At 58.7% G+C, this 23,111-nt stretch overlaps 8 protein-coding genes across 8 annotated transcripts; 3 read left to right on the plus strand and 5 right to left on the minus strand.

Moving 5' to 3' along the window:
- The first annotated feature begins 4 nt into the window (after positions 1 to 4).
- Positions 5 to 3,734, plus strand: BDZ90DRAFT_229076 (DUF221-domain-containing protein). The gene has a single exon (XM_025504900.1). It carries the CDS (start codon positions 86 to 88, stop codon positions 3,416 to 3,418), a length of 3,333 nt encoding a protein of 1,110 aa, XP_025364654.1. The 5' UTR covers positions 5 to 85; the 3' UTR covers positions 3,419 to 3,734.
- BDZ90DRAFT_3239 (ankyrin) lies at positions 3,311 to 4,324 on the minus strand. The gene is made up of 3 exons (XM_025509497.1): positions 4,176 to 4,324; positions 3,821 to 4,096; positions 3,311 to 3,731 (listed from the first exon to the last, which is right to left on the minus strand). Exons 1-3 carry the CDS (start codon positions 4,198 to 4,200, stop codon positions 3,508 to 3,510), a joined length of 525 nt encoding a protein of 174 aa, XP_025364655.1. The 5' UTR covers positions 4,201 to 4,324; the 3' UTR covers positions 3,311 to 3,507.
- A 994-nt stretch (positions 4,325 to 5,318) lies between these two features.
- Positions 5,319 to 7,291, minus strand: BDZ90DRAFT_229077 (GPP34-domain-containing protein). Its single transcript, XM_025504901.1, has 3 exons — positions 6,619 to 7,291; positions 5,727 to 6,523; positions 5,319 to 5,648 (listed from the first exon to the last, which is right to left on the minus strand). Exons 1-3 carry the CDS (start codon positions 7,205 to 7,207, stop codon positions 5,643 to 5,645), a joined length of 1,392 nt encoding a protein of 463 aa, XP_025364656.1. The 5' UTR covers positions 7,208 to 7,291; the 3' UTR covers positions 5,319 to 5,642.
- Positions 7,292 to 7,444: 153 nt separating this feature from the next.
- On the minus strand, positions 7,445 to 10,053 carry BDZ90DRAFT_229078 (hypothetical protein). Its single transcript, XM_025504902.1, has one exon. The coding sequence runs from the start codon at positions 9,779 to 9,781 to the stop codon at positions 7,655 to 7,657; it is 2,127 nt and encodes a 708-aa protein (XP_025364657.1). The 5' UTR covers positions 9,782 to 10,053; the 3' UTR covers positions 7,445 to 7,654.
- BDZ90DRAFT_244854 (glycyl-tRNA synthetase) lies at positions 9,783 to 12,791 on the plus strand (the record flags this gene model as incomplete). Its single annotated transcript, XM_025507476.1, has 2 exons — positions 9,783 to 9,794; positions 10,782 to 12,791. The coding sequence occupies 2 exons, from the start codon at positions 9,783 to 9,785 to the stop codon at positions 12,789 to 12,791; spliced, it is 2,022 nt and encodes a 673-aa protein (XP_025364658.1).
- A 69-nt stretch (positions 12,792 to 12,860) lies between these two features.
- Positions 12,861 to 13,822, minus strand: BDZ90DRAFT_229080 (putative CKS1-cyclin-dependent kinases regulatory subunit). Its single transcript, XM_025504903.1, has 2 exons — positions 13,707 to 13,822; positions 12,861 to 13,584 (listed from the first exon to the last, which is right to left on the minus strand). Exons 1-2 carry the CDS (start codon positions 13,742 to 13,744, stop codon positions 13,299 to 13,301), a joined length of 324 nt encoding a protein of 107 aa, XP_025364659.1. The 5' UTR covers positions 13,745 to 13,822; the 3' UTR covers positions 12,861 to 13,298.
- A 938-nt stretch (positions 13,823 to 14,760) lies between these two features.
- Positions 14,761 to 18,045, minus strand: BDZ90DRAFT_3457 (hypothetical protein). Its single transcript, XM_025509511.1, has 3 exons — positions 18,016 to 18,045; positions 16,306 to 17,935; positions 14,761 to 16,251 (listed from the first exon to the last, which is right to left on the minus strand). Exons 2-3 carry the CDS (start codon positions 17,695 to 17,697, stop codon positions 14,953 to 14,955), a joined length of 2,691 nt encoding a protein of 896 aa, XP_025364660.1. The 5' UTR covers positions 17,698 to 17,935; positions 18,016 to 18,045; the 3' UTR covers positions 14,761 to 14,952.
- A 1,120-nt stretch (positions 18,046 to 19,165) lies between these two features.
- On the plus strand, positions 19,166 to 22,821 carry BDZ90DRAFT_235288 (hypothetical protein; the record flags this gene model as incomplete). Its single annotated transcript, XM_025507258.1, has 6 exons — positions 19,166 to 20,220; positions 20,316 to 20,477; positions 20,544 to 22,032; positions 22,100 to 22,165; positions 22,236 to 22,644; positions 22,726 to 22,821. Coding segments are annotated over exons 1-6 (2,829 nt in total), but the record flags the coding sequence as incomplete, so codon positions are not given.
- Between the last annotated feature and the right edge of the window lie 290 nt (positions 22,822 to 23,111).

Consider the following 23,111-nt stretch of genomic DNA (forward strand, 5'->3'; position numbering starts at 1 on the left):
GAGACAGGGCGGGCCACCACTTAGCACCTTGCGATACTCGACAACCATCGACCGCACACCACGACCTCTGACCTTCTCGTGCGCGATGTCTTCTCCGGGAGGCGAGCAGCCATCGCCAACACCGACATCGACGCCTGGTATTGGCCTTCCCTCCCAGCAGCAATTCACGGGTCCCTGGTTGTCCCAGCAGCTCTTCCTTGCATCGACGCTCGGCCTCCTTTCCATCTTAAGCTTCTCGCTCCTTGTAAAGAGACAGTCGTGGAGAGGTTATCTCTCTCCCATTGCCAGAGCTACAGGCGCCGATGCGTACACAGATGGCGACAGACAGCTCAACAATGGTCAGCATACACGTCTCGGCCGCTTCCTGTCTGCCCTCGGCTTGGACTGGCTCGCAGTCACCCTTTACACCTCAGATGTCGCCACAGCCCATCTCTCTGGCCCACCTACGTCTTCGGTTGATACCCTGAGCCTTCTCAAGTTCTTTCGCTTCGGGGCAAGGTTGTTCGCATGGATGAGTCTATGGGCCGTCCTCGTCTTGATGCCTATCAATTGGCGCGAGAATGGCTGGCTCGACGGGGTTCGACCAGCCGATGATGGCGATGGCAGCGACCACAAGCGTAGGAAGAAGCCCAAGGAGCTGCTACTGAGTATCTTGCTAAAGTCAAGGAAGGACAAGCCAGAGCCAGGGCCAGAGCCAGAACCCCATCCTCTGCCGCCAGATGCTCCTATCCTGCCATCTCTCCCTGCGACGAGCCTCTACGATGGTGCGCACCTCGTCACAACATACCTCTTCTCCATCCTACTGCTCTGGTTGCTAGTCACGAGGACAAAGGCTTTCTTGGCCCAACACCAGCGCATCCTCAATTCCATGCACTCCCACCTCGCAGCACGCTCCGTGCTCATCCGCTCTCTACCCCCAAGTCTGCGCTCTTCGGACGCTCTGCAGACGTACTTCGGGTCCACCCTCGAGATGCCTACGAATCAGGCGTGGGTGCTGCCCGACGTAGGCATGGGGGTGCGTAAGCTCCTCGCGCAGAGAGAGAAGGCGCTGCGTGTTCTCGAGAAGGCGTGGGTCGAATGGGTGGGCAATCCGGTCAAGCGAGAATACAGGGCCGACTGGAAACCCGACCTCATTGAAGAGCGCATCAGGAAGAGGTCTGCGAGGGTCTTGGCTGGACAAGAGCAGCTGCCAGAGCGCGGCTGGCTTGTTGCGGCGAAACAGCCTAGTGGCCGCGCTGAAGCTGCAGAGGAAGGACGATCGACGACAGCTAGCGAGACCACACCGCTTCTTCCAGATGGCGATGAGCGTGACGATGTTATCCCGGATCTTGCTGGCGATCCGTCATGGGGTCCTCCCTCATTCGCAGCCCAACGACCGACACGCCGCCTTCATCTCTTCTCAACGCAGCGCGTCGACCTCCTTGCAGACCTAGAGGTTCAGTTCCTCAAACTCGATGTTGCAGTCGGCACGGTGCGAGCCAAGATGTTGCAGGGCGAGTGGAAGTCCATCGGCGTGGGCTTCGTCGAATTCAACGAAGTGCGCGAGGCTCTCGTTGCATCCCAGACGCTCTACTCTGAGCAGCCAGGACCGTGCCGCACGATCATGGCGCCGGACAATCAAGACATCATTTGGAGGAACGTGGGGATCCCAGAGCCGGAGCGTCGGCTACGACAATTCCTGATCAGCATCGCTCTCACGCTGCTCTACCTCTTCTACCTGCCGCCACTCTTCTTCTTGGGCTCCCTCCTCTCGCCGGGAGTGCTCAACAAGTACATACCGGGCTTCTACAAATTCCTGTCCGCTTCGCCTCGTCTCGAGGCTTTGGTCGAGACGTCTTTGCCCTCTCTGGTGCTCGTAGCATTCAACGCCACTCTTCCGATGCTACTCGAAGCCACAGCCCTCTGGCAAGGAGTCAAGACGAAGAGCGCCGTCGAGCTGAGCGTGCTCAAAAAGTACCACCTCTTCCTCGTCACGTCGGTCATTTTCGTCTTCTTCATCACCACGACGGCCTTCGGAGTGCTACTCGAGCTACGCGACAATCCCATGGCCATCTTGGACAAGCTCTCCCTCCTCCTTCCCCAGGCACGCAACTTCTCCCTCTCCTACGTGATCCTCCAATCACTCACTATCCTACCCCTGCAGCTGCTTTCGCTGCCTATCATGCTCACTGCGCCCTTTTACATCTTGGCGGCAAAGACGCCGCGCGAGCATGCAGAAGCGCACGGCACTCCGGTCTTCAAAGCGGGCACCATCTACCCGCAAGCGCTGATCGTCGCCACCCTTGGACTGCTCTACAGCATCGTCAAGCCCCTTGTCACGCTGTTTGCCCTCCTTTACTTCTGTGTGGGGTACATCGTCTTCAAGTACAAACTCCTCTTCGTCTTCTACCCGCCTCCCTCCTCCACGACGGGTCAGAGTATCATCAGCGGTGTACTCCGCCCGAGGCTCATCTTCGCTGTGGTGCTCTTCCAGGTATTCCAGCTGAGTCTCTTTTCTCTGCATGGTCAAGTGCTCCTTGTGGTGCTTATGCTTCCCCTCATCGGAGCCACACTGTGGTTCGGGCGCTACCTGGCTAAGAGGTTCGAGAAGCTGGAGATGTACGAGGCACTCGAAGGCGCGGTCAGCGCCGACCGTGCGCAGCGACTTGGGGACGTGGACGCGGAGCAGCAGCAGCTGATGGAGAGTGGTGGTGCCACTCCAGAGGCGAGCGACAGCCTTGCTAGCACGCGCACCCCTTCGCCGAGCGCGGAGGAATGGCCGACGACCAGCTTCGACGAGGCTGCCTCTGAATGGAACAAGGCGCGCCACGCCTCACGGCACCACGGTAGCGCGACTGGGGCCAGCACGCCTTCTGAGGCGGCGAGCAAGCGTCGTAGCGGTGACTCTTCGAAAGCGACAGCTGCTGCAGCGTCGTCGACGCCTCGCAATCTGCTCAAGGGCAAGATCCTCACCTCGGCCTCACGCCTCGGTCGTCGAGGCAAGGCGAGTGGCCCTTCACACCCTCGTCGCGGTCTATGGAACACGTCAAGCGGCACGATGAATCGTTCCATCTCTGCTCCTGGGCCCATAGCCATCTATCATCGCCCGGAGTCGCAGTACACCAATTATCGTGAGGCCAGTGGGGTGAGCGAAGGCGGCACGTATGACTCGCTGCCTGGCCTGGTTGAGAGACGTAGCCGCTTCTTCAGGGAGGGCAGATTGAGGCGCTCGAGTATTGTGGGTGAGAATGCAGAGGAAGAGAGGAGAAGGGCACAGGCAGCGGCGGTGGCCGAAGATGACGATGAGGAGTCGGATGAGGATGAGAGTGAAGGAGAGGGTGAAGACGAAGAAGGGGCCGACACCTACGAACACCCCGTTGTGCAGGGCAGGCTCAAGCAGCTCTGGCTACCCAGTGCGAAACGCTCGCATCGTTCGTGATGTTAAAGCCTCCAGAACACACGCTTTTAGCTTTCATACCCATGTATTTACGCTTCATCTCTCGCAGGCAGTAGCTTTCCCCTCTGCTCTCAATCATCATCCGAAGGTGTTCCTCCATCGCTCTCATCATCATCCTCATCGACGATGTCCCCCTTCTGCGAGAAGCCAGCCTGAGCCTCTGCCTCTCTCAACATTCTGTACAGCTCCTGACCCAAAGGACGCTCCTTTGCTGCTCCGACAAGTACGTCTACGGGCTTCTGGTTAGAGTGGTTGCGTACGCGAGGATCCGCGCCCGAAGAGAGGAGTTGGTCGACTGTCGTGAGAGGTGAGAGGGACGGTGAGGCAGAGGTGTGTCAGTATGAGAGGTCGAAGAGTGTGTCGTGGCGACTGGGCGGCACCTACCAATCCAATTCCTCCTCTCCTCATCTTCCTCTTCTCCCAGCCTACACGCTGAATGTAATGGCGTGTCTCCCTCCTTGCTTTCTTGCAGATCTACATCTACCTCTTCTTCGAGGAGCTGAGGCAATACATCTGTGCTCTGGTACATGACGGCTAGGTGGAGAGGTGTGCGTCCTATCGAGTCGGTGGTGTTGACGTTGAGCTGAGTGTCAGAGGTGGAAGTGAGAGTTGTGAAGAGGTCGAGGTTGTCTGAGCGACAGGCAAAGAGGAGTTGTTCCTCTGTTTTTGGCGCGAATGGATCAAGACGGTCAGTTTGAGACTTAACATGACGGCATTCTGCGCGCTAGCTAGTGCTCACCCGGTGATGCACCATCGTCTGCCATCTTTACGCTGGTTGGTGCTGAGTGTATGCGGTGGAAGTGATGGACAGTGGGGCGGTGTTGCTCTCTCTCTCTCCCTCACGCTCAAGCCACCTCGACACTCGGCCGTCCGTCCGATCCGTCGACTGGAAGGCGGAGAGCGAGGCATTGTTTCCGTCCGTCTTCTACCCATCTCTCGAGGACAAGGAGAAGACTGAAGCATCTGGAAATCAGGCATGGCATCGCCTCGCTCTCCTTCACCAATGACGTCCCCTTACCGTCCTCCTGCCTCGTCAAGGAGGGGACGCAGCCCCAGTCGTAGCCTTAGCCGGAGTCGCAGCCTTAGCCGCTCTCGGTCCCTCACTCCATCGAGTTCTTCATCCTCGTCTTACCGCAACAACGACAGCAACAAGCAGCACTCCTCATCGCAACGCAATCGTCGCCGACAACGCTCTCGTAGCCCTTCAACGCCTCGGGACTGCCCCTCCATCTCCCTCTACCCACTCACGCGCTTCGTTGCTCCGTGGCACTTGGAGGACATCCTGTCTGCTTATGGGCGGGTCATCGACACAATAATCGACGAGGACAGTGGATATCGTCGAGATGGCGACTTGAAGGCAAGCTCAAAGGGGTACGCCCTCTTTGATTCTCCAACTGCGGCCGAGCGGGCAGTAGACCACCTGCATCGAGGCCAGATCGATGGCGTCGTCGTGAGGTGTCGGATGGAACGCATGCCTGCCCCATCACGAACGATGGGACGAGCAGCAAGGGATGAGACTGGTGACATGAGGAACAGGAGAGACGTATACATGCCGCGATATGACCCGAGAAGAGCTGCAGGGAGCTCTAGAGCTGCCGTCTACGCTCAAGATGAGGACTATTATCGCGATCGTGGACTGCAATCACGGCAAAGCATCGGGTATCAGGATCGATACGAACAGCATCGTAGAGGCTCACCACATGCGACGAGGAGGTCGAGGTCTCCACCAACACGTCGTCTTGATGAGGATTACCGCGGAGGGCGCAGCTACGGCGATGAAGGCTACGAGCGCGGAAGACAGCGCTCACTCACCCGATCGCGGTCGGGCAGCGTCATGAGCAGAGGCAGCAGGAGCAGGAGCAGGAGCAGGAGCAGAAGTAGGAGTGTCCAAAGAGAGACCGGCAGGAACAGCAGCATACAGGCGAAGACTGCTGGCCAAGGCGAGGGCCGTGGCGGTGGCATGGACTTGGACGGCGAAGGTCAAGGGACTGGCTACACAACATCTGCTGCATCACCGACGAAGCGGGAGGGAGGCGTAGAAGACGGAGCAGATTACTCGCCGCCCCCCGCATAAAGATGGTAGAGGCAGTCCTCAATAGGTATGCTTGATATGGATAGTTCTCTCCTCCTCTTGCCATGCAACAAAGATGGCAAGGCGGTAGCGTTGCAACTGAGCGTACATCCTGCATTCCACGATGCCCTATACCTAAAGCTGTGGGAGCGAGTGGTCGAATCGAAAGTCAGTCCCTCATCGCCCCCGAACCATCGCTTGATCACTCATCCTGCTCACCAGACTATCCATCCTAGCCAGCACGGCCAAGACCCCCGCGACTCCTTCCAACATCTCGTCGCCTGCGTCGGTAGCCTCCTGTGTGCGGATGTGGCGTACCAAATCGGCCGTTGAGATGCCCATCGCTGCGCCTGCTTCTGAGAAGGCAGCGCCACCTCCACCACCGCTTGACCCTGCTGAGCTCCCCCCGCCCATACCTTCTTCGGCGGGGTCAGTTACTACACTTCCCTCTGCTATCCTTGCACCACCTGCAGACGACTTTTTCGCAGCCGCCGAGCTCGAATATGAGGTTGCTCCATTGGATGCCATGGCAGCCCCCTGTCCAATCGCACCTCCAGCCCCAGGGACAGCCTGCGCCATAGGCCATGTTCCGAATACGTCAAGCCAGTCCTCCACCTTCTGGAAAGCCGTCTCCCTCCCCTCGTAGCTCAAGTGAACAAGCGCATTGTCCAGTACATTGGCAGCAAAGGCGCAGCATACCAGTAGCAGAGAACGGAGGGCTGCGAAGCTCACATCTCCATCCCCATCTCCAGCTCCTTGCCCGTAGAGCGCCGTAAGGTGAGATGCACTACTGGTCGACCCGCTTCCTCCCCCGCCTGAGCCGGAGACGAGTGTGGTGACACGCCGCAGGACGTGGCGCTTGGCTGTGGCGTCTGCTACGGGATGGGTGGCCATGTCGAACAGCAAGAAGTTGCGCTTCTCAGTACGCAGGACACCCTTGTCTACCAAGCCTTTCGCGAGGCGTTCGCGGACCTGCTTGAGCTGATAGCCGATTTTGGAGAGGTTCCATGTTTCGCCTGGCGGAAGGGAGAGTGAGCGAGGAGAAGGAGAGGAGCAGGGTGTAAGAGACAAAGTAGTGGTCAGACAGGAGGGCCGAAGGCTTGATACGTACCACTCAGTAGATCAATCCACTCGGCCACACTTCTCTTCTCTTCCGACCCTCTAATCATCTTGAGTGCCTCATCCAGCAATACTTCGCCTGTCATTTTGACTTTGCCCCTCCCTCCCCTCTCCTCTACAACCTCAACGAGACGATCCTGTACATCCACCCTGCCCCTACTCGGGTCACGCACAACCCTCAGCCTTCTCCTCAAGAGCAGCTCAGCAAGGATGGCTCCGCGGAGAGAGTAAGAGATGGAGTCGTTCCAAAATGAGAGGTACCCTTGACGATCTTTCAGACCTAGAAGGAGCACTTCTTCCATGAGCGTCAGGCGGGGAAGGTGGGAGTCCTCGTCCGTGTTTGGGAGGTCACGCGGATCGTAGGCGATTCGATGGCCCGAAGGGGCGTCGGTGCTGCTTGATGGGCCGGCGTTCGAAGAGCCATTGTTGCTGGCGGTGGGGCGATGCTTCAGCGAGGGGGATGCGAGAGGTGAGGAAGGGCGACTGGTTGATGCGTCGTCGAGGTCGAGGTGAGCAACACCTCCTGCTCCGCCTCCACGGCGTCGTTGGGACAGGCCTGACGAGGGGCCGGGCTGTGACATGTTGCAGGCTGAGAGACAGCCTCTTCGATGTTGCGAAGACGATGCAGATGAGGGTAGATGTGCAAGATGTAATGAAGAGGAGAGGAGGAAGAATAGAGTTGGCTCCCCTCGTAGTGTTGACCCGGAGTCAAAGAGCCGCTGCGAGACTCAGACGAGCCACGCGAGTCTCGTGCACGGCCGCTCTCCGTGCCACGACGCATCGAGGGGAAGCAGGCGGCAAGCGTACTCGAGAAGCGTTGCAGACTGGTAACGATCAAGCTTGGATTCGATAAAGACAGGAAGGAAATCATAGGCACAAAAGGAGAGATAGAAGAAGTAGAAGGGGTAGATTGCGCTTAAAGATTGTAAGGATGACGACCCCGCGTCCGTGTATTTTGAGCGTGGCCTTATGATGACGTGCAACCATGCATGCGTGCCCGACCTCTTGTTCCATCCTGCGGCCGTTTTTCAAGAATCCGTGCTCTCTCCCTCCTTCTTCCCCGTCGCACTGGCAGCAGCAGTAGCAGCTCCCCTCAGCCCATCTCCAGCCTTCTCCTCATCGTCCCGTCCCATCAGGCCGTGTTTCTCTCGAACAGCCTTGAACGTCTTCAGCAACTTTCTCCTCGCACCGAGCGCCGCCACACCCTTGGCCTCGAGATCGCTGTCAGTCATGACGGCCATCTCCTTCCAGTTGGACGACTCGAAGTTAGGCGTGTACTTGTGCAGGCGCAAGTGACGCAGCCAGGCAGGTACGTCATTGAGGACCGAGAGATCAGGAACTTCTTCCTCCCCTCCGCCAGCCGTGGCAGCGCTTCCTGGCGTGGCAGTGGTAGCACTTCCGAGGCCCTTGCCGCTGTTGGGCGGGGCCAAAGGGCGGTTGTTGTTAGCTGCAGGGCTGCGCCGGCCAGCCATTGCCGCCGTATGAGGCGTGGTCAGGCCACCTGCACGGTCTCGGCGTTGCCCGTGCTGTTGTTGCTGCTGTGCAGCAGCCATAGCTGCAATTTGCTGCTGGTTCTGGAGGATCTGCTGCTGCATCTGAAGGAATTGAGCCGCATTGGCATTGTTGACGCCCATCGCCGCCATGGCATTCATCATCTGCATGTTCATTCCGTTTCCAAAGCCGCCGCTGGGGCTCTGCAGCCCTGCAAAGGTGTTGGGAGACATGGTTTGGAAAGCAGAAAACTGCGCAGAGCCTGGGTTGGGCGACGCACGCAGGAAGTCAGGCTGTTGGGCTGACGCAGAGGAGTTGGACGGCCAGGCTGAAGAGCCGAGGTTGGGAGAGTGACCGCTACCGCCGCCACCTCCGGAGCCATATTGCTGATCGTAGCCTGGCTGGCCGCTACGCCTGCGCTGGTATTTGCTCATGTCCTGATCAAGCTGGATACCGCTTCCGCCCGTCTGACCCTCGGCGACCGTAGCAAGCTGGCTAGAGGCGGCGTCCAGGTTGACGTTGCTGCCTTGATGGTCGTCGAACATGTTGGTCAGGGGCGTGTTCACCATGCTCGCCCAGTTGCCCGAGCTGGGCACAGGGCTCAGCTGATCGTCAAGCGGGCCGCTTCGACGTGGAGACTTGGCTGCGCTGGCGCCCAACACATCGATCGACTTGGGCCTACCACCTGCGTCAAGGCCAGGAGAGCGAGATCGATTGATGCTTGGGCTGTCGCCACCTCGCTCCTGAACCTGGTCGAGGCCGCTGCCCTGGAAGGAGTTGCGCTGATGCTCTCCTCGCTGATCGCCCGTAAATGTACCAGGCGCAGAGACGCGGTTGGCCTTCAGCTTAGCTCGCTGGGCTGCGAGGAGAGCTGCAGCAGCGTCGCTGCCGGGGCTAAAGTTCATTGAGGCAGCATTGGGGGAGAGGTACGAGTGCGTAGCCCTGTTACCAGGGGAAGAAGGCGTCTTCATGGCGGTAGGCGACTTGAGGCCAAGGGAAGCCAGTTTAGCCTCCATCTGCTCGGCCATTGGATTGTTGGCACTAGGGCTCAACAGAGCGCTCATGGGGTCGCTGCGAGCCATCTGCTGGAGCACAGTGATGAAGAAGCGAATCTGGACCTGTGTTGACTCCTGCAGCAGACTGTACAGGGCTGCGGTTCGCTCTGCCTCGCTGAGGACACGGAACCACTGCTCGATGGCGCTGAGCTCCTCCTTGAAGTTCTGGTCTAGAGAAGCGGCTGCCATCTCCTCGAGAGTGGCCTCGTAGTGCTGGAGATCTTCGAACCACTTGTCGATGGCCTCTTGCTCAGCATTGACAGAGTTGCCCCCGGCCATGCCGAGCATCTCGGAGCTGGGTCGGGGCCCATAGCGGGCAAGGCCAGCGCTGCTGCCTAGGCTGAAGGTGGACGAGGGACTGCGGAGACCGGCACCACCACCGCTCACACCGACGTCATGAGCTTTGCGGAGCATCTGCTCAGAGGGTGTCGAGGGCTTGCCCAAAGAGTAGCGCGATGGGTTCGACCCTAGAGGGCTGGAGGATCGTCCGATTGGAGCGGATCCCATCGAGTGGGTCTGGGGCGTGGCCGAGGAGGGTGGACGCAAAGAAGAGGCATTGTTGGCGCTAGCACCGTTGCCGCTGTTACTGTTGTTGTTGTTGTCGGACATGATGTCGAAGAAGGTTTGGTGGGCTGTGTGTCGCGAGTGTAGATGATTGGCTACCGCTCTGCGGTCGAGTTGCGTGGGCTGACTATTGCTGCTGTGCTCCTCTTGGTTTTGCTCCTCTGGGGAGTGCTACGGCGTCCAGGCCGATGCAAAGGTGGTGAATAAAATGGGTCTGGTCTGCACTATTGTACGAGGTCGGCAAAGGCACAGCCCTCGATGCCTATTGTTGTGAGGGAAGATGAGGGAGAAGAGGGAGTTGTGGATCAGTTGGAAAGCCAAGCCGTCGTGTTGAGTCTTGTCGGACCGTGGGCCCAAGCAAGCTGCGTCGCCGCTCGACCCGCTCGCCTCCCCGTCGTCCAGGCTGGCTGCAGCAGCCAGTCCGCGAGCCAGACGTCGCGGACGAGACCGAGAGAGCGACGAGCCCAAAGCAATCAAGCCAAAGCGCGAGCGCGTTGACGGCAACAAAGGCCGAGCGGGCAGCAGGGCAGGCAAATGGGCCCACTCGAGTGAGAGCAAGCGCGGGGCGCAGAGACAGGCGACTTTGGCATGGTTGAAGGTCAGCCGAGGCAGGCTAGTCACAGATGGGCAGAATAGCATCGTCGAGGGAGAGATGGTAGGTAGGCTGCGCGCAGACGTGCGAGTAAAGGTGGAGAGGGTGGCATCAATGGCATCAAGCGCCTGGATCACCTTTATGGGATGCGATTGAGCGTGGGCGTGAGCTACGTCCGAGGGTAGGTCGCACTGCCTTGGTCCACAGGGTGGAGCGAGCGCCTTGAGCGCTGATGGATTTTTATGGCCTGGATCTGACTCGTTGCCGTGGTCCGTCCGCTTGTCCGCCCTGCTGCTCGGCCTTCGCTCCTTCGCATTCTTCTCGATCCAATCATCACGAGAGTGTATGCTCCTAGCTCGCAGTAGCATCGCACGCCCATCGACCTTTGCTCGCTGTTCCCTCTTCTCCAAGGCGCCACGCATTTCACTACCTCGTCAACTTTCACCTCTGCAGGGCCCTTTAATCTCCGGTGCCCCTCTTCCACTCGCCGCCATGTCGTCCTCGTCAGCCAAGAATGAGGTCAATAAGACCGTTCACCCCTTCTCGCGCGCCCAGCTCGAGGGCTTGATGACCAAGCGCTTCTTTTACATCCAGGCTTTTGAGATCTATGGCGGTGTGGCCGGTCTCTACGACTATGGCCCCATGGGCGCAGCATTGCAGGCCAACATTATCTCGGCATGGCGCAACCACTTCATCCTCGAGGAGGAGATGCTAGAGCTCGACACGACCATCATGACTCCTTACGAGGTCCTCAAGACGTCCGGTCACGTCGACAAGTTTGCCGACTGGATGTGCAAGGATTCCAAGAATGGCGAGATCTTCCGTGCCGACCACCTCGTCGAGGGCGTACTCGAGGCAAGACTCAAGGGCGACGAGCAGGCCCGGGCTGGTGGGAGCGCACCAAAGGCGGACGTCCCCGCCGAGAAGACCAAGAAGAAGAAAGTCAAGGCCGAGGCCGTCAAGCTCGACGACGCCGTCAAGGCAGAATACGAAAATGTTCTCGCGCAAATTGACAACTACGGCGGCCCCGAGCTCGGCCAGCTCATCAAGAAGTACGACATTCGCGCCCCCGAGTCGGGCAACGAGGTCAGCGAGCCCATCGAGTTCAACCTCATGTTTGGCACCAACATCGGTCCCACGGGCGCCCTCAAGGGTTACCTTCGCCCAGAGACGGCTCAGGGTCACTTCGTCAACTTCTCTCGACTCCTCGACTTCAACTCTGGCCGAGTCCCCTTCGCGTCTGCTCACATCGGCAAGTCCTTCCGTAACGAAATCAGCCCTCGTGCTGGACTGCTCCGTGTTCGTGAGTTCACAATGGCTGAGATCGAGCACTTTGTCGACCCGCTCGACAAGAAGCACATCCGCTTCGATGAGGTCAAGGACGTCAAGCTGTCCTTCCTGCCAAAGGACGTGCAGCAAGCTGGTCAGACGACTCTCGTCGAAAAGACGGTCGGCGAGGCCGTCTCCAGTGGCATGGTCGACAATGAGACGCTCGGTTACTTTCTGGCTCGCATCAACCTCTACCTCCTCAAAATCGGCATCGATCCCTCTCGCCTGCGTTTCCGCCAGCACATGGCCAACGAGATGGCCCACTACGCCTCGGACTGCTGGGACGCTGAGATCCAAACGTCATATGGTTGGATCGAGTGCGTCGGTTGCGCGGACCGCTCTGCGTACGATTTGACGGTGCATGCAAAGAAGACGAAGCGCGACTTGACTGTGCAGAAGCTGCACAAGGAGCCCAAGATCTACGAGAAGTGGGTGCCCGAGATTGAGCGAAAGGCCCTTGGCCCCAAGTTCAAAAAGGACGCAAAGGCCGTTGAAGAGGCTATCCTTGCGCTGGACCAGGAGCAGCTCGCCTCTTTGGCTTCGCAGCTCAAGAACGGCCCTGCCAAGGTGCCTGAGACCGACTTCGAGGTTTCTTCGCCCGAGCTGCTCAAGATCGAGCTCAAGACAATTAAAGAGATGGTCCGCGAGTTTACGCCCAACGTCATTGAGCCCTCGTTCGGTTTGGGCCGTATCTTCTATGCCCTGCTCGAGCACTCCTTCTGGTCCCGCGCAGAAGACAAGGACCGAGGTGTCCTTTCGTTCGCTCCCCTCGTTGCGCCGATCAAGGTCCTCGTCGTCCCCATCTCAAGTAACGAGAAGCTCTCCCCGCTTGTACGAGACGTCGCCGCCCGTCTGCGTCGCAACGGTATCGCTGCTCGCGTGGACGACTCTAGCGCTACTATTGGCAAGCGCTACAGCCGCAATGACGAGCTGGGCACGCCCTTCGCTTGCACGCTCGACTTTGCTAGTGTCTCGCATGGAACAATGACGCTCAGGGAGAGGGACACGACGAAGCAGCTGATTGGGAAGATTGACGACGTGATTGCCGTCATCAAGGGGTTGTGTGAGGCGACAAGCTCGTGGGAGGAGGCAGAGCAGAAGCTGGAAAAGTACAGTGGTGAGCAGGCGGCATGAGCGTGGGTGCTGAGGGAAGCTCCTTGTACGTCTCTTTCCCGTCGCATGTGGCGACGCACTCAAAAACGCGACTCGTGTACTGCGATGACATTGTTTGCAAGCTGCTTGAAGGCCGAGCAAAAGAGAGTGTGAGATAAGAGAGACGGCGCAAGTCCTTGGCGCCGACAACAGCAGAGTGTTCGCAACTGCCTGACCGTATGTGTCCTTGTCCGGCAGAGTGTGAGCCCGAATGAATGCCACTATCCCGTCGTCTTCGGTCTCGCTGGCCGTGCGGTTCTTCCTCATGTGTACATTGGCCCCGTAGTGAGTCCGAGCCACTGATTGTTCTTCTTTGATTCTGCTTTGTCGCCTGCAAGACACTCCTGACTCTGGTAGGATGCGCACAGAGAAGCCCAAGCCTCTAGCCGTCGCTGAGCTGACATTCTTTGTGCTTTCTCGCCACTCGCTTTGAGCATCTGGGCAAGAGCCCTCCTCTCGCTGCTAACCCTCATGTTTCCCTGCCCCTCTTCACTTCCTCCCCTGCGCAGCCTGCTGAGCATTGTACTTTTCTTGAAAGTCCTTCTCTCTCCTGAACAACAAGATATGCGGCTCAGGCGCATGCACCTCATAATGCTCCCACCCCAAGCTCTGCGTGATCCCAATGCCACGCCATTCCGAGTCGCTCAGTATACGCAGAACCCCAGGCTCTTCGGGGTCAAAGAATGATTTCGGAATCATCTTCAGGAGGGGCTTGGGAAGGATGACGTGGCGATATTCCCATTTGTCGTCGCTGTATTTCTCTGAGTAGTGGATCCTGTGAGAGAATATTGGGGAGAGAATGAGGTGAGCATAGCGTGCGCCTTGCGGTACGAGACCGGAGCAGCACAGGAAGTGCTGCTGTCTAGTCGTTGCATCGCCCCCTCTCAACGTGCTCACCTCTCAACGTAGTCCTCGTATGTCGGTTCGTGCGCCATGATGGGGGAAGTGGACGTAGGCCGATGAATGCACGGTCTGAATGGTTCTCCCGATTTTCTAGCGCTCTCCGACGCTTTCTTGGCCTCTCCTTCGAGCCTGCTCTAGCACAACGAGGCTGCTGAGCTTTTTCAGCTACGTGATTGACGTTGTCCTGCTTGCGAGTATAGACGTTCTGACGAGCTGAGAGAACGCCACCAGAGCGTGTTGTTCAATGTGCTGGAACGAGTAAAAGAGAGCCGCGGTCGACTGCGAGCTCTGCTACGCTGCTGGCAGAATCAAGGTGGGATGCTGACACTTCGTCCCAAGGTGCGCTGACGATGAGCGGCTATGAAGTCGAAGGTGTAAAAGAGGAAGAAGAGTCGTCTGGAAAAGAGGAAGAGGGAAAAGCCTTCCGTCGACGCAGGAAGGGCCAGAAGCGCCGTGTTGCTTTCTCAATAAGACCTCAACCAGGAGCTGAGGGCGTCTGTTGCCACCACCGAGAGCAGAGATGTCTGACGCCGCGACTGATGGTGTTGTGGGGTAAGGGAAGAAAGAGGCGCAATGATAACGTTGCGAAGCTTGAGAGACTTTTCGACCCCAGCTCAACCCTCGCCTCGTCGTCTCGCGGCGGAGCGGCTGGCCTCGATCCGTCTCTTCTGCCCCGGCCTTGGCCTTGGCCAACTCGGCCTCGTCCTCCTGCCTGGTCCGCGGCGCGTCGATTCCCAGGGAAGACGCGTCGTCATCGTGCGACGAGAGACACACAAAACCGCGACGGTGACGATGGCGAGGAGAGCGACAGTTGGACTGATACGATGACGAACAACCACAGCATATCGTGTCAGTGAAGCAGATCGATGTGATTTCGTATGTGATCGTCACGAAGGTAGATCAAGAGACCGAGACAGGCAGAGAGACAGAGAAAGAAGGCGGTCGTCCAGTGAGGGCGAACGACGGACTTTCTCGGGTCTCGTAACCAGGGAGAGGGTGCGAGAGTCGCGGGTCGTATAAAGAGAGTATGAGTGTGTCGTCGGGAGTTGTAAGCAGATGAAGATGGTGACCTGGAATGTCCCGGAACGAGAAGTGAGAGAGAAGATCAGAGAGCTAGATGGTATCGGGCCCGGACAGGGTAATGTGGCTCGGGGAGTAGAACAGGGTCAAGAGGGTGAGGGGCTGAAGACGTGAGCAGTGGGCGAGGTATTGGTGGAGGGCGGCGAAAGGCGCTTGCTGCTCAAGACAGCTTCTTGTCGGCTCCGTTGCAAGTCGAAGAGTTCGAGTCGCTATTGTTGCCGGACGTTGCAGTGGTAGGCGCCGTATCATCGCTGCCGCTGCCACGGCTGTTACTGCCGCTGTTGACGCCCGACTTTGTGTCCTTGCCCGATGACGAGGTAGTGGCGGGGGTTGAAGAACTCGTTTGCTGGGCGCCGCGCGAGTAGCTACGCTGCTCATTGAGGGCATGGACGAAGCCCTCCTTGAGTGGCGCGGGCACCCTGCCTCCAGGCTGGACGGCAGTGGTGCCGAGCCTCTTTGTGGCGGCTCGCACGTCGTCGCGTAGGCGACGATTGACGTGTTTGAGGGAGTGGAGCTCGAAGATGTGGCTGCTCGAGCGCTGAGTCGCCAGCTCGCCAAATACGGACGAAGTAGTGGTGGCCGTGCCCCCTGCGGCAGCGGCAGCGGCAGCGCTGAAGGTGGCGTCCTTCTGCTTGTCATTGGCCTGTGCCGTGTTCGGGTGGCCAGCGCCAATCTCGTCGGGGGTCAGTAGAGCTACATGGACGAAGACGGTGGGAATGGTGTGGGCGCCGGGCATGACCGCCGAGGGGAAGAGAGTTGACTGGACCCACGTGACCTCGTCGGCTGCGTTGTACATCTGATGCATGACCGTCGTGACAGTAATGCCTCGAAGGCCCTCGAGGAGCGCAGGCATGGCTTGCTTGTTGACCATCTGCGTCAAGTGCCGACCGTACAGTGATGAATGGTCCATTCCGTCAATAACACTTGCGGCTCCGTCGGTGGCAGACAGGACCAGGCCGTCGCTCGAAACCTTCGCCCAGAAGTTTGGCCGCTGGTCGTCTACGGTGGCCTTGACGGGTGCCCAAGCCAAGTCGTAGACGGGGCGAGGGCGACCAGAGGAAATGACGACCTTGCGACCCTTGCCTTGCTCGAGGTGCAACTTGCCTTTGCTTTCAATCCACGAGTGGCCAGAAGTCTTGTGTCGCATACGCATGAGGAGGTTGACCTCGGGTCCACCCTGGCCGACACCGCCTTTGGTAGCACGGTTTGCGTTGCCGTCGACTCGGTGCGACTTCTTGGCCGCGGCATTAATGCTGGCATTGCTCGTCGAATCCTTGAGCTCCCGGAAGACGGGTACGACATCTGACGGGTGGCAGAAGTCGGAAATCGATTTGCCGATCATCTCTTCAGGCTTCCATCCGAGCAGTCGCTCCACTGAGGGTGAGACGTAGAGGAAAGTCCCCTTGAGACTGAGAACGTGGATGAGGTCGTGCGAGTTCTGCAGCATGATACGAGCCCACTGCTCCGAGTCTGCCTTATGGCCCGCCATGGTAGCAATGAGCTCTCGAGCCACACTGATCTCGCGCGCGGCTGCCTCTTGATCGAGATCACGAGCAGCGGCAGGGACAATCTGCTCGACGGTACTAGCGGGCAAAGTCACGGCTGCGCCACTGGTGTAGTTGACGACGTAGGAGCCATCTTCTGCGCGCTCGAGGACGGCGCTTGGCTGCTCGACAAGGTCGACCTGAAAGCCGACGAGGTAGACAGGCTCGGGATTGTCTCCCCAGCCGATGGGTACGATGGTCACGAGGTTAATGAAGGGGGTGCCGTTCTTGCGGTAGTTGATCAAGCTCGCCTGAGACTCTTGAAACGCCTGCGAGTGCTGCTTCATGTGGGCGACGGCGGCGTTATCGGTGTGAAAGCGCTCGGAGCCTCGGTGCACCCTTCCATCTGGTGACTGCAAGAAGCGGCAGTTGCGGCCGAGGATCTCGTTGCGGTTGTAGCCCGTCAATTTGCAGAAGGTGTCGCTGCAGTAGACAATAGGCTGCTCAGGATGTCGTGCGTCGCATACGGTAAAGGAGCAAGATAGATCGACGGGACCAAGAGCGATGCGCGGGTGAGGTCGCAGCATGACACGAGCAAGGGCGCCGAGGAGGTCAAATCCTGAGCTCGAGTAGGCGTCGCTTGCTACGGGTGCTGCAGTCGCTGCAAAGGAACTGTCTTGGCGCACCATGGCAGCTGGTTGACGAGGTGGGTTCTGTTGCTTGGAACCCACAGGAGGGCCGTGGATATGGCCAGTCGTAGTGGTCATGCCACGCTTCGCATTGCGTCCACTGACGGAAGAAGAGGGTAGAGTGCCCTGCGTCTGTTGCGTTCGTGTCTGCTGGGCACGACGAGAGTTGCGACGACGCTCTTGCAAAGTGAGAGCCGGGCTTGGTCCGATTGCACGACGTGCCGATTGACTGAGCGGTACGGAAGCTGAACTGACGCTGCCACCGCTGCTTCGTTGGCCGGAAAGGGCTAGTGATGCGGCACTGACCGAGTTTGGGAAGCCAGCCATGCTTGGCACCGACGGTAGCACCCCTCGAAGAAGATGTGAATGATGCGCGGCGATGCGCGAGCTGTACCTCATAGCATCGGAGCTGAGAGCACTGTCCTCGCTGGATGAAGGTGTGTCAAGCTGCGATGTGCCGGCCAGATGTCCGGGCTGAGACTGCTGCCAATGGGTACCAGCGTGCCAACTGTTGGCGGCGATGGGCATAGCAGGCTTGCCTGGCGCTAAGCTGTCAGGACCAGAAACTGCCTCTGCTGATGCAGCAGATGCGGAAGCCATGATCGACTCGATCAGATCATCGTTCTGCTCCTGCTGCCCAATAGTATCTGGGTAGGCGGCTGGCAGGCCCACATCGGCGTTCACTGGCGAGTTGAGGAAAGCACTGAAGTCGAAGTCCTGCTGAAAAGACATTTTCGCCAGGACGAGTGTGGTGGGAAGGTGCAAGGGGTGTTGTCGGTGTGGGAAGGTGAGTTGACCTTATTGAAGAGGATGAAAAGATTTGTTGATATCGTTCCTTTTGGCTGTAGCGCAATCGGACAGCAGGATACGATGCGGGGAGAGGGAAGGATCAACCTGTCCCAGAGGAGGGGGATGGAAGTCTCGCTCACCGCGTGCAGCGGTCAGGAGAAAAGAGGATGGGTTTGAAGCTCTGAAGAGCGTAGTAAACAGCAAGGTCAATAGTCAGAATGTGTGGTTCCAAACGTGTCAGGCCGTGGTGTGAAGACTCACTCTAAGCAAAGCTACTGCGCAGCAGACGCGAGAGCGGTCTGTCGTGGCGAGTAGAGGAGGCTGAGAGGAGCCTTGATGAGAACGAAGCACGAACTTTCGGCTGAGCGGTAATCGGCAGCCCTAAAACGTGCAACGTAGAGAGGAGATGAAGAATCTCTTGGTTTCACTCAAGAGTGTTGATGGTGCGGGATTGGTCTCGGTGCGTGGTTCCTGGTCAAGTCTCGACTATTTTGAAACTGGCTCCGAGTATCCAACGGAGCAGCGGCAGTTGTGTCGCTGCTGATCGAAGGCGAAGCTCTTACGTTGGGAAGACGAGAGAGAAGACGCAGGTGTGGGGGTCGTTCTGAACGCTGTGGTGTTGCGTAGCCGTATGGGACGCGGTCAGACGTTCAAGATGGGAATGATGGTAAGAGACTAAGTCAGTCCAGAGATCGTTGACGACCTTGAACCCTTGCCCCAGCTCCAGCTCCAGCTTGAGGGCCCGAGAGCGCTCGGCGCTGTGGCGGACGGTAAAATGAGAGAGCAAAAGCAGCAGAGGCATCGGCGCACGGGGGACGAGCACTTGGGACTGAGGCACAAGGCCAGTCTCATCTGGACCCTGCGTAGTGTCTGTGGCCCTGCTGCCGCGCGCGAAAGGAGCGAGCACAATGACCGCCACGCGACGCGGAGGCCACGCATAGTCTAGCGACGGGGGCTTCAACGAGATGATCTTCACGATCTACAAGAATGCTGATGGCAAAGGGTCGAGGGCCGATCCTTGAGCCATGAGAACGATCAGGCAGGAGGGGAGGCAGCGCCCCCTCCGTGAAGAAGCTCGTGCGATATCTTAGAGTTGCGGCTTCTGAGCTGATCCCATTGGGAAGACGACGGTCTCTCGCTGGCCGCGTTCCTGCCTTCTCACTGTCACCAGAGATCGACGAAGAGCCTCCTCCCGCTGCTGTCTCGGTCAGGTAGAGGTCCCATTTCGAGTGTCACTGGTGTCGGGCATTGAGAGCATTGTCTCACGGCCGGCGCAGAGACACCCGGCCGCACTCCAAGGAGGGCATGTCTGGCTTAGTCAGCGCTACCCTCTGCCGCCCACTGACAGTGAGCACAACTGAGCGACTTGGGGGTAGTACTTTCTTGTGTCACCATCATCTGTCTGCCTGTCTGACCGTAGGGCGCCGATTCTTCGACTGTGTCTGGACCTGAGGCCTCAGCCAAGAGTTGGCGCCACAGAGCCACTTTCCGTCGCATGCTGTCGTGGTCAACAAGGAGAATCGACGCGCGGCAAGCGTTTCTGTGTCTGTGCGGAGTTGGTGTCGTCACCGGCCAAATCGAGCGCCCAGTCGATCTCACCGCTTGACATCACAGGGCTTCAATTCGGCGTCCCTTTGCCTCGTGTCTGACCGCTCTCCGCACCTGGCCCTTCATTTCACTTCTCGATCACCACACATTTGCAGTGAAGTTGACAAACAAAGGCCTCGACAGACATCTCAGCACACCAACGACGGACGAATTCAAGCCTGCATCGTCACGCTTCATCGCTATCAACAACGGCGCACCGGTCAGTCGTCGAATCCGCGCCCTCGCTGCGCCCACTACCATCCTGACAGACCATGTCTGGGCGTCAAAGCCAGCCATGGTCGCAGCAGCCTCCCAACGGGGCCGGAGGGAGCACATCCACTCACAATAACACCTGGCAAGCGGGCAACGGCGCTTGGACGAGCAGCGGCCCCCCTCGTCAGCCTCAGCAGCCTCAGCAGCAGCAGCAGCAGCCGCAGGCGAATCAATTTGCGCCCAATCCAGTGCAGCAACAGAGACCGCCGCAGCCGATGTATGCCCCTCAACACCAGCAGCCAAGGGACCCCGTCGCCACTGGCTTCCCTCAGCAGGGTTTCGGAGCATCGCAGCACGAGAGACAGCTTTCAGGCCATCAGCAGCCAGTGCCACAACAGCAGCAGCAGCTCAACAATCAATTCGCTCCACCTCCTGCTTTTGCCCCCGGTACCTTTCGCGAGTGGCATGGCCATGCGCCACCCTCGGTCCTCACACCTACGTATGAGCAGCCACAATTCAGCTTCCCACCAGGCATGCAGGGGCAATTCACGTCGCAGCATCCCAATCAAATGAGGGGCGGACATTCTCAGAACGACGGCTACTCGGGAATGAAGGGGGAGGATGATGACAAGGGTGCAGGTGGGGGGCCCGGTGGGCAGAAGCAAGGTGAGTGAGCGGGGGCAATGACATGCGTGCCCAGGTGGCCCGGTGGCCCGGTGGCCCGGTGGCCCACTGTATGCTGACGCCCTCTTTGCGCACAGGCACCAGCGACTTTGTCAAGAAGCTCTTCACCATGCTCGATGATCTCTCGTACTCATCCATCGTCTCTTGGTCTCACACGGGCGACTCGTTCGTCGTACGCAACATGAACGACTTCACCAAGCACATTCTGCCGCGACACTTTCGTCATTCCAACTTCGCCAGTGCGTTTGGTGCTGGTACGCGCTTTTGACGACTCCAAGCTGACCTTTGCTTCTCCTGGTGCGCAGGCTTCGTCCGTCAACTGAACAAATATGATTTTCACAAGGTCAAGAACCCTGAAGAGCAGGCGACTCAATCCGTTGACCAAGTCTGGGAGTTCAAGCATCCAGACTTCATCCGAGGTCGTGAGGACTTGCTCGAGAACGTGCGTAGGAAGCTGCCTTCGGGTAAGAAGAAGGGCGGCGCTGGTGGCGGCGGAGACGATCGCGACCTCAGCCCCACAATGCTCAACCCTGCAGAGGCGGCCGAGAGAGGTGCAGAAGAATATCAGCAGCTCAAGGATCAAATAGCGACGCTCACTGCGGCTCAGGACCAGATGAGCGGTCACATCTCCAACTTGACCAAGCAGTACCAAGGCGTCATAGGCGAGATGCTGACCTTCCAGCGCAACATGGTCCAACAAGATCAGTTGATGCAAAATCTCATCCAGTATCTCATGAACCTCGAGAACGATCGCAAGGTCGAGGCCTCGAGCGTCGCCTCCGGAGCCCTCGCAGACGGCCCCTTTGTCCCAGCTCAAGAGGCACAGAAGCTCATTGGCAACTATCAGGATGTTGCAGAAGCCACCTTTGGACAGATGAGCCAAATTTCACAGCGTGTGGCGCAGTCATCGAATGACGAGGCGACAAGAGGAAATGATTCGTATTCAAAGGGTGGCAACGGCGGCGGTCATGACTCGTACAGCACACCAAGCGGCCAATCGACAGTTGCATCACCGACATCGCAAGCATCGAGGGTCTCGCGCCATTCGTCCATTCGCCAATCGATGGCGGGCAACCTCTCGCCAAAGAGCATGGCCACGGTCCCTTCGCCGGCCACTGTTCCGTCACAAAGCGCCTTGACACCCGCCGTGTCTGAGCGACCACAGGGCATCCTGCGCAACAATTCAGACGGCAAGAGCGATGAGATGAGCATGTTCCTGCACCCACCACACCTCGACGATGACGAGAGCAACACGCTCTTTAACACGGCCGCCAACATTGTCGACAATCCGAGTCTCGCCGGCTTCGAGGGAGCTGGACTGCGCGTGTTCACTGTTGGCACACTGCAGCCTCGCGAGGGCAGTAGCGCCGATGGGGCGGGTGGCTCCTCTCTTAATGCAGCTCTCGGGCGTGCGACGTCAGAGGGTAATGGCGAGAAGCAAGACTACGGCATCTCCGTTCCCCCGCTCGAGGACCTACCCGCCGACATGCCCAAGGTCGACCAGCGCACGACTTCGACGACCACCACACCAGCGCCAGACGACGATGGCGACGAAGATGCAGATGGGCGTCGCCGCTCTCTCACGCCCAGCGATCCAGGCTCAAACATGCTCCGCGTGCGTCGCTCAACATACGTCCCTGGATGGGCAGTCCCACCTCGCGTACTCCTGGTAGATGACGATGCCGTCTGTCGCAAGCTCTCTTCCAAGTTTCTTCAAGTCTTTGGCTGCGCGATCGACGTTGCAGTGGATGGAGTCAATGCGGTTAACAAGATGACCATGTCTGACTATGACCTGTAAGTCCTTCAGGCATTGTCCGGCCGCACAAGCCCCACTGACAGTTCTTGCCTTTGCCGTGATCAGCGTGCTTTGCGACATCGTGATGCCCAATCTCGATGGTGTGACGGCTACGTCCCTCATTCGACAATTGTACGTATCACTGATCTCGACTGTTAGCGCCCGAGCCCTTCGCTAACCGCCTTTTCCTCCCCTCCGACAGCGACCCACGTACTCCCATCATCTCCATGACCTCGAACACCTCCCCTGACGACCTTCTCACCTACATGTCCTCGGGCATGAACGATGTCCTGCCTAAGCCTTTCACGAAGGAGGGGCTACTCAATATGCTCGAGAAGCACTTGATTCACCTGAAGACGGTGCAGAAGATGGACCAGATCCCCAAGCAGCTCGGTCTCCCGCCGGTGAGCAAGGAGACGCTCGAGGGCGTACTCCAAGCCACCGCGGCATCAGCCGCTGCGCTCGGTACTTCAGGAGCATCGGGCTCTGGCAGCGGCAGCGGCGCAGGCAAGGGCAACGGCAACGGCGAGAGCAGCGGCTGGCCCTCTTCTTCTTCTCCTGGATCAGGCAAAGCACTGCCAGCCGCAGCCATGATGGGCAATGGCCCCAATGTGACTGCAAAAGGCGCCTCGCCACCGGGGGCAGCCGCGAGCAGCAGTAGCGCCGTCGACACTTCTTCCACAGGCGGCGAGGATAACCCCAACGTCGTCAACCCGCTTGCTGCTATGGGCTTCTCGGACGAAGAGTACATCAGCATGATACAGTCGCTGCTTGCTGCGGGAACTGTTTCGGGGGATATGAGCGATGCAGTCTCTGGTGTCATGGGCGTCATGCGAGGAGAGGGAGCTTCACGTTCTACCCCTCCAGAGGCCAGCGGGAGCGGTAGCACCTCGAAAAAGAGAGGAGCGGATGGATCGCCGCCCGTCGAAGAAGGGTCAGGCAACAAGAAGGCCAAGGCTAGATTCGAGGAGCTCAAGACCTGACCAAAGTGGCACACAGTAGACGCTTCGTTTTCTCCCCTTCTCGATCCCCTCGTCTCCCACGGCGGCACCCACATTCTGGTCTCGTACTTGTATTC

The sequence above is a fragment of the Jaminaea rosea genome (genome assembly GCF_003144245.1).
Source record: "Jaminaea rosea strain MCA 5214 unplaced genomic scaffold BDZ90scaffold_1, whole genome shotgun sequence".
NCBI classification, from domain to species: domain Eukaryota; kingdom Fungi; phylum Basidiomycota; class Exobasidiomycetes; order Microstromatales; genus Jaminaea; species Jaminaea rosea.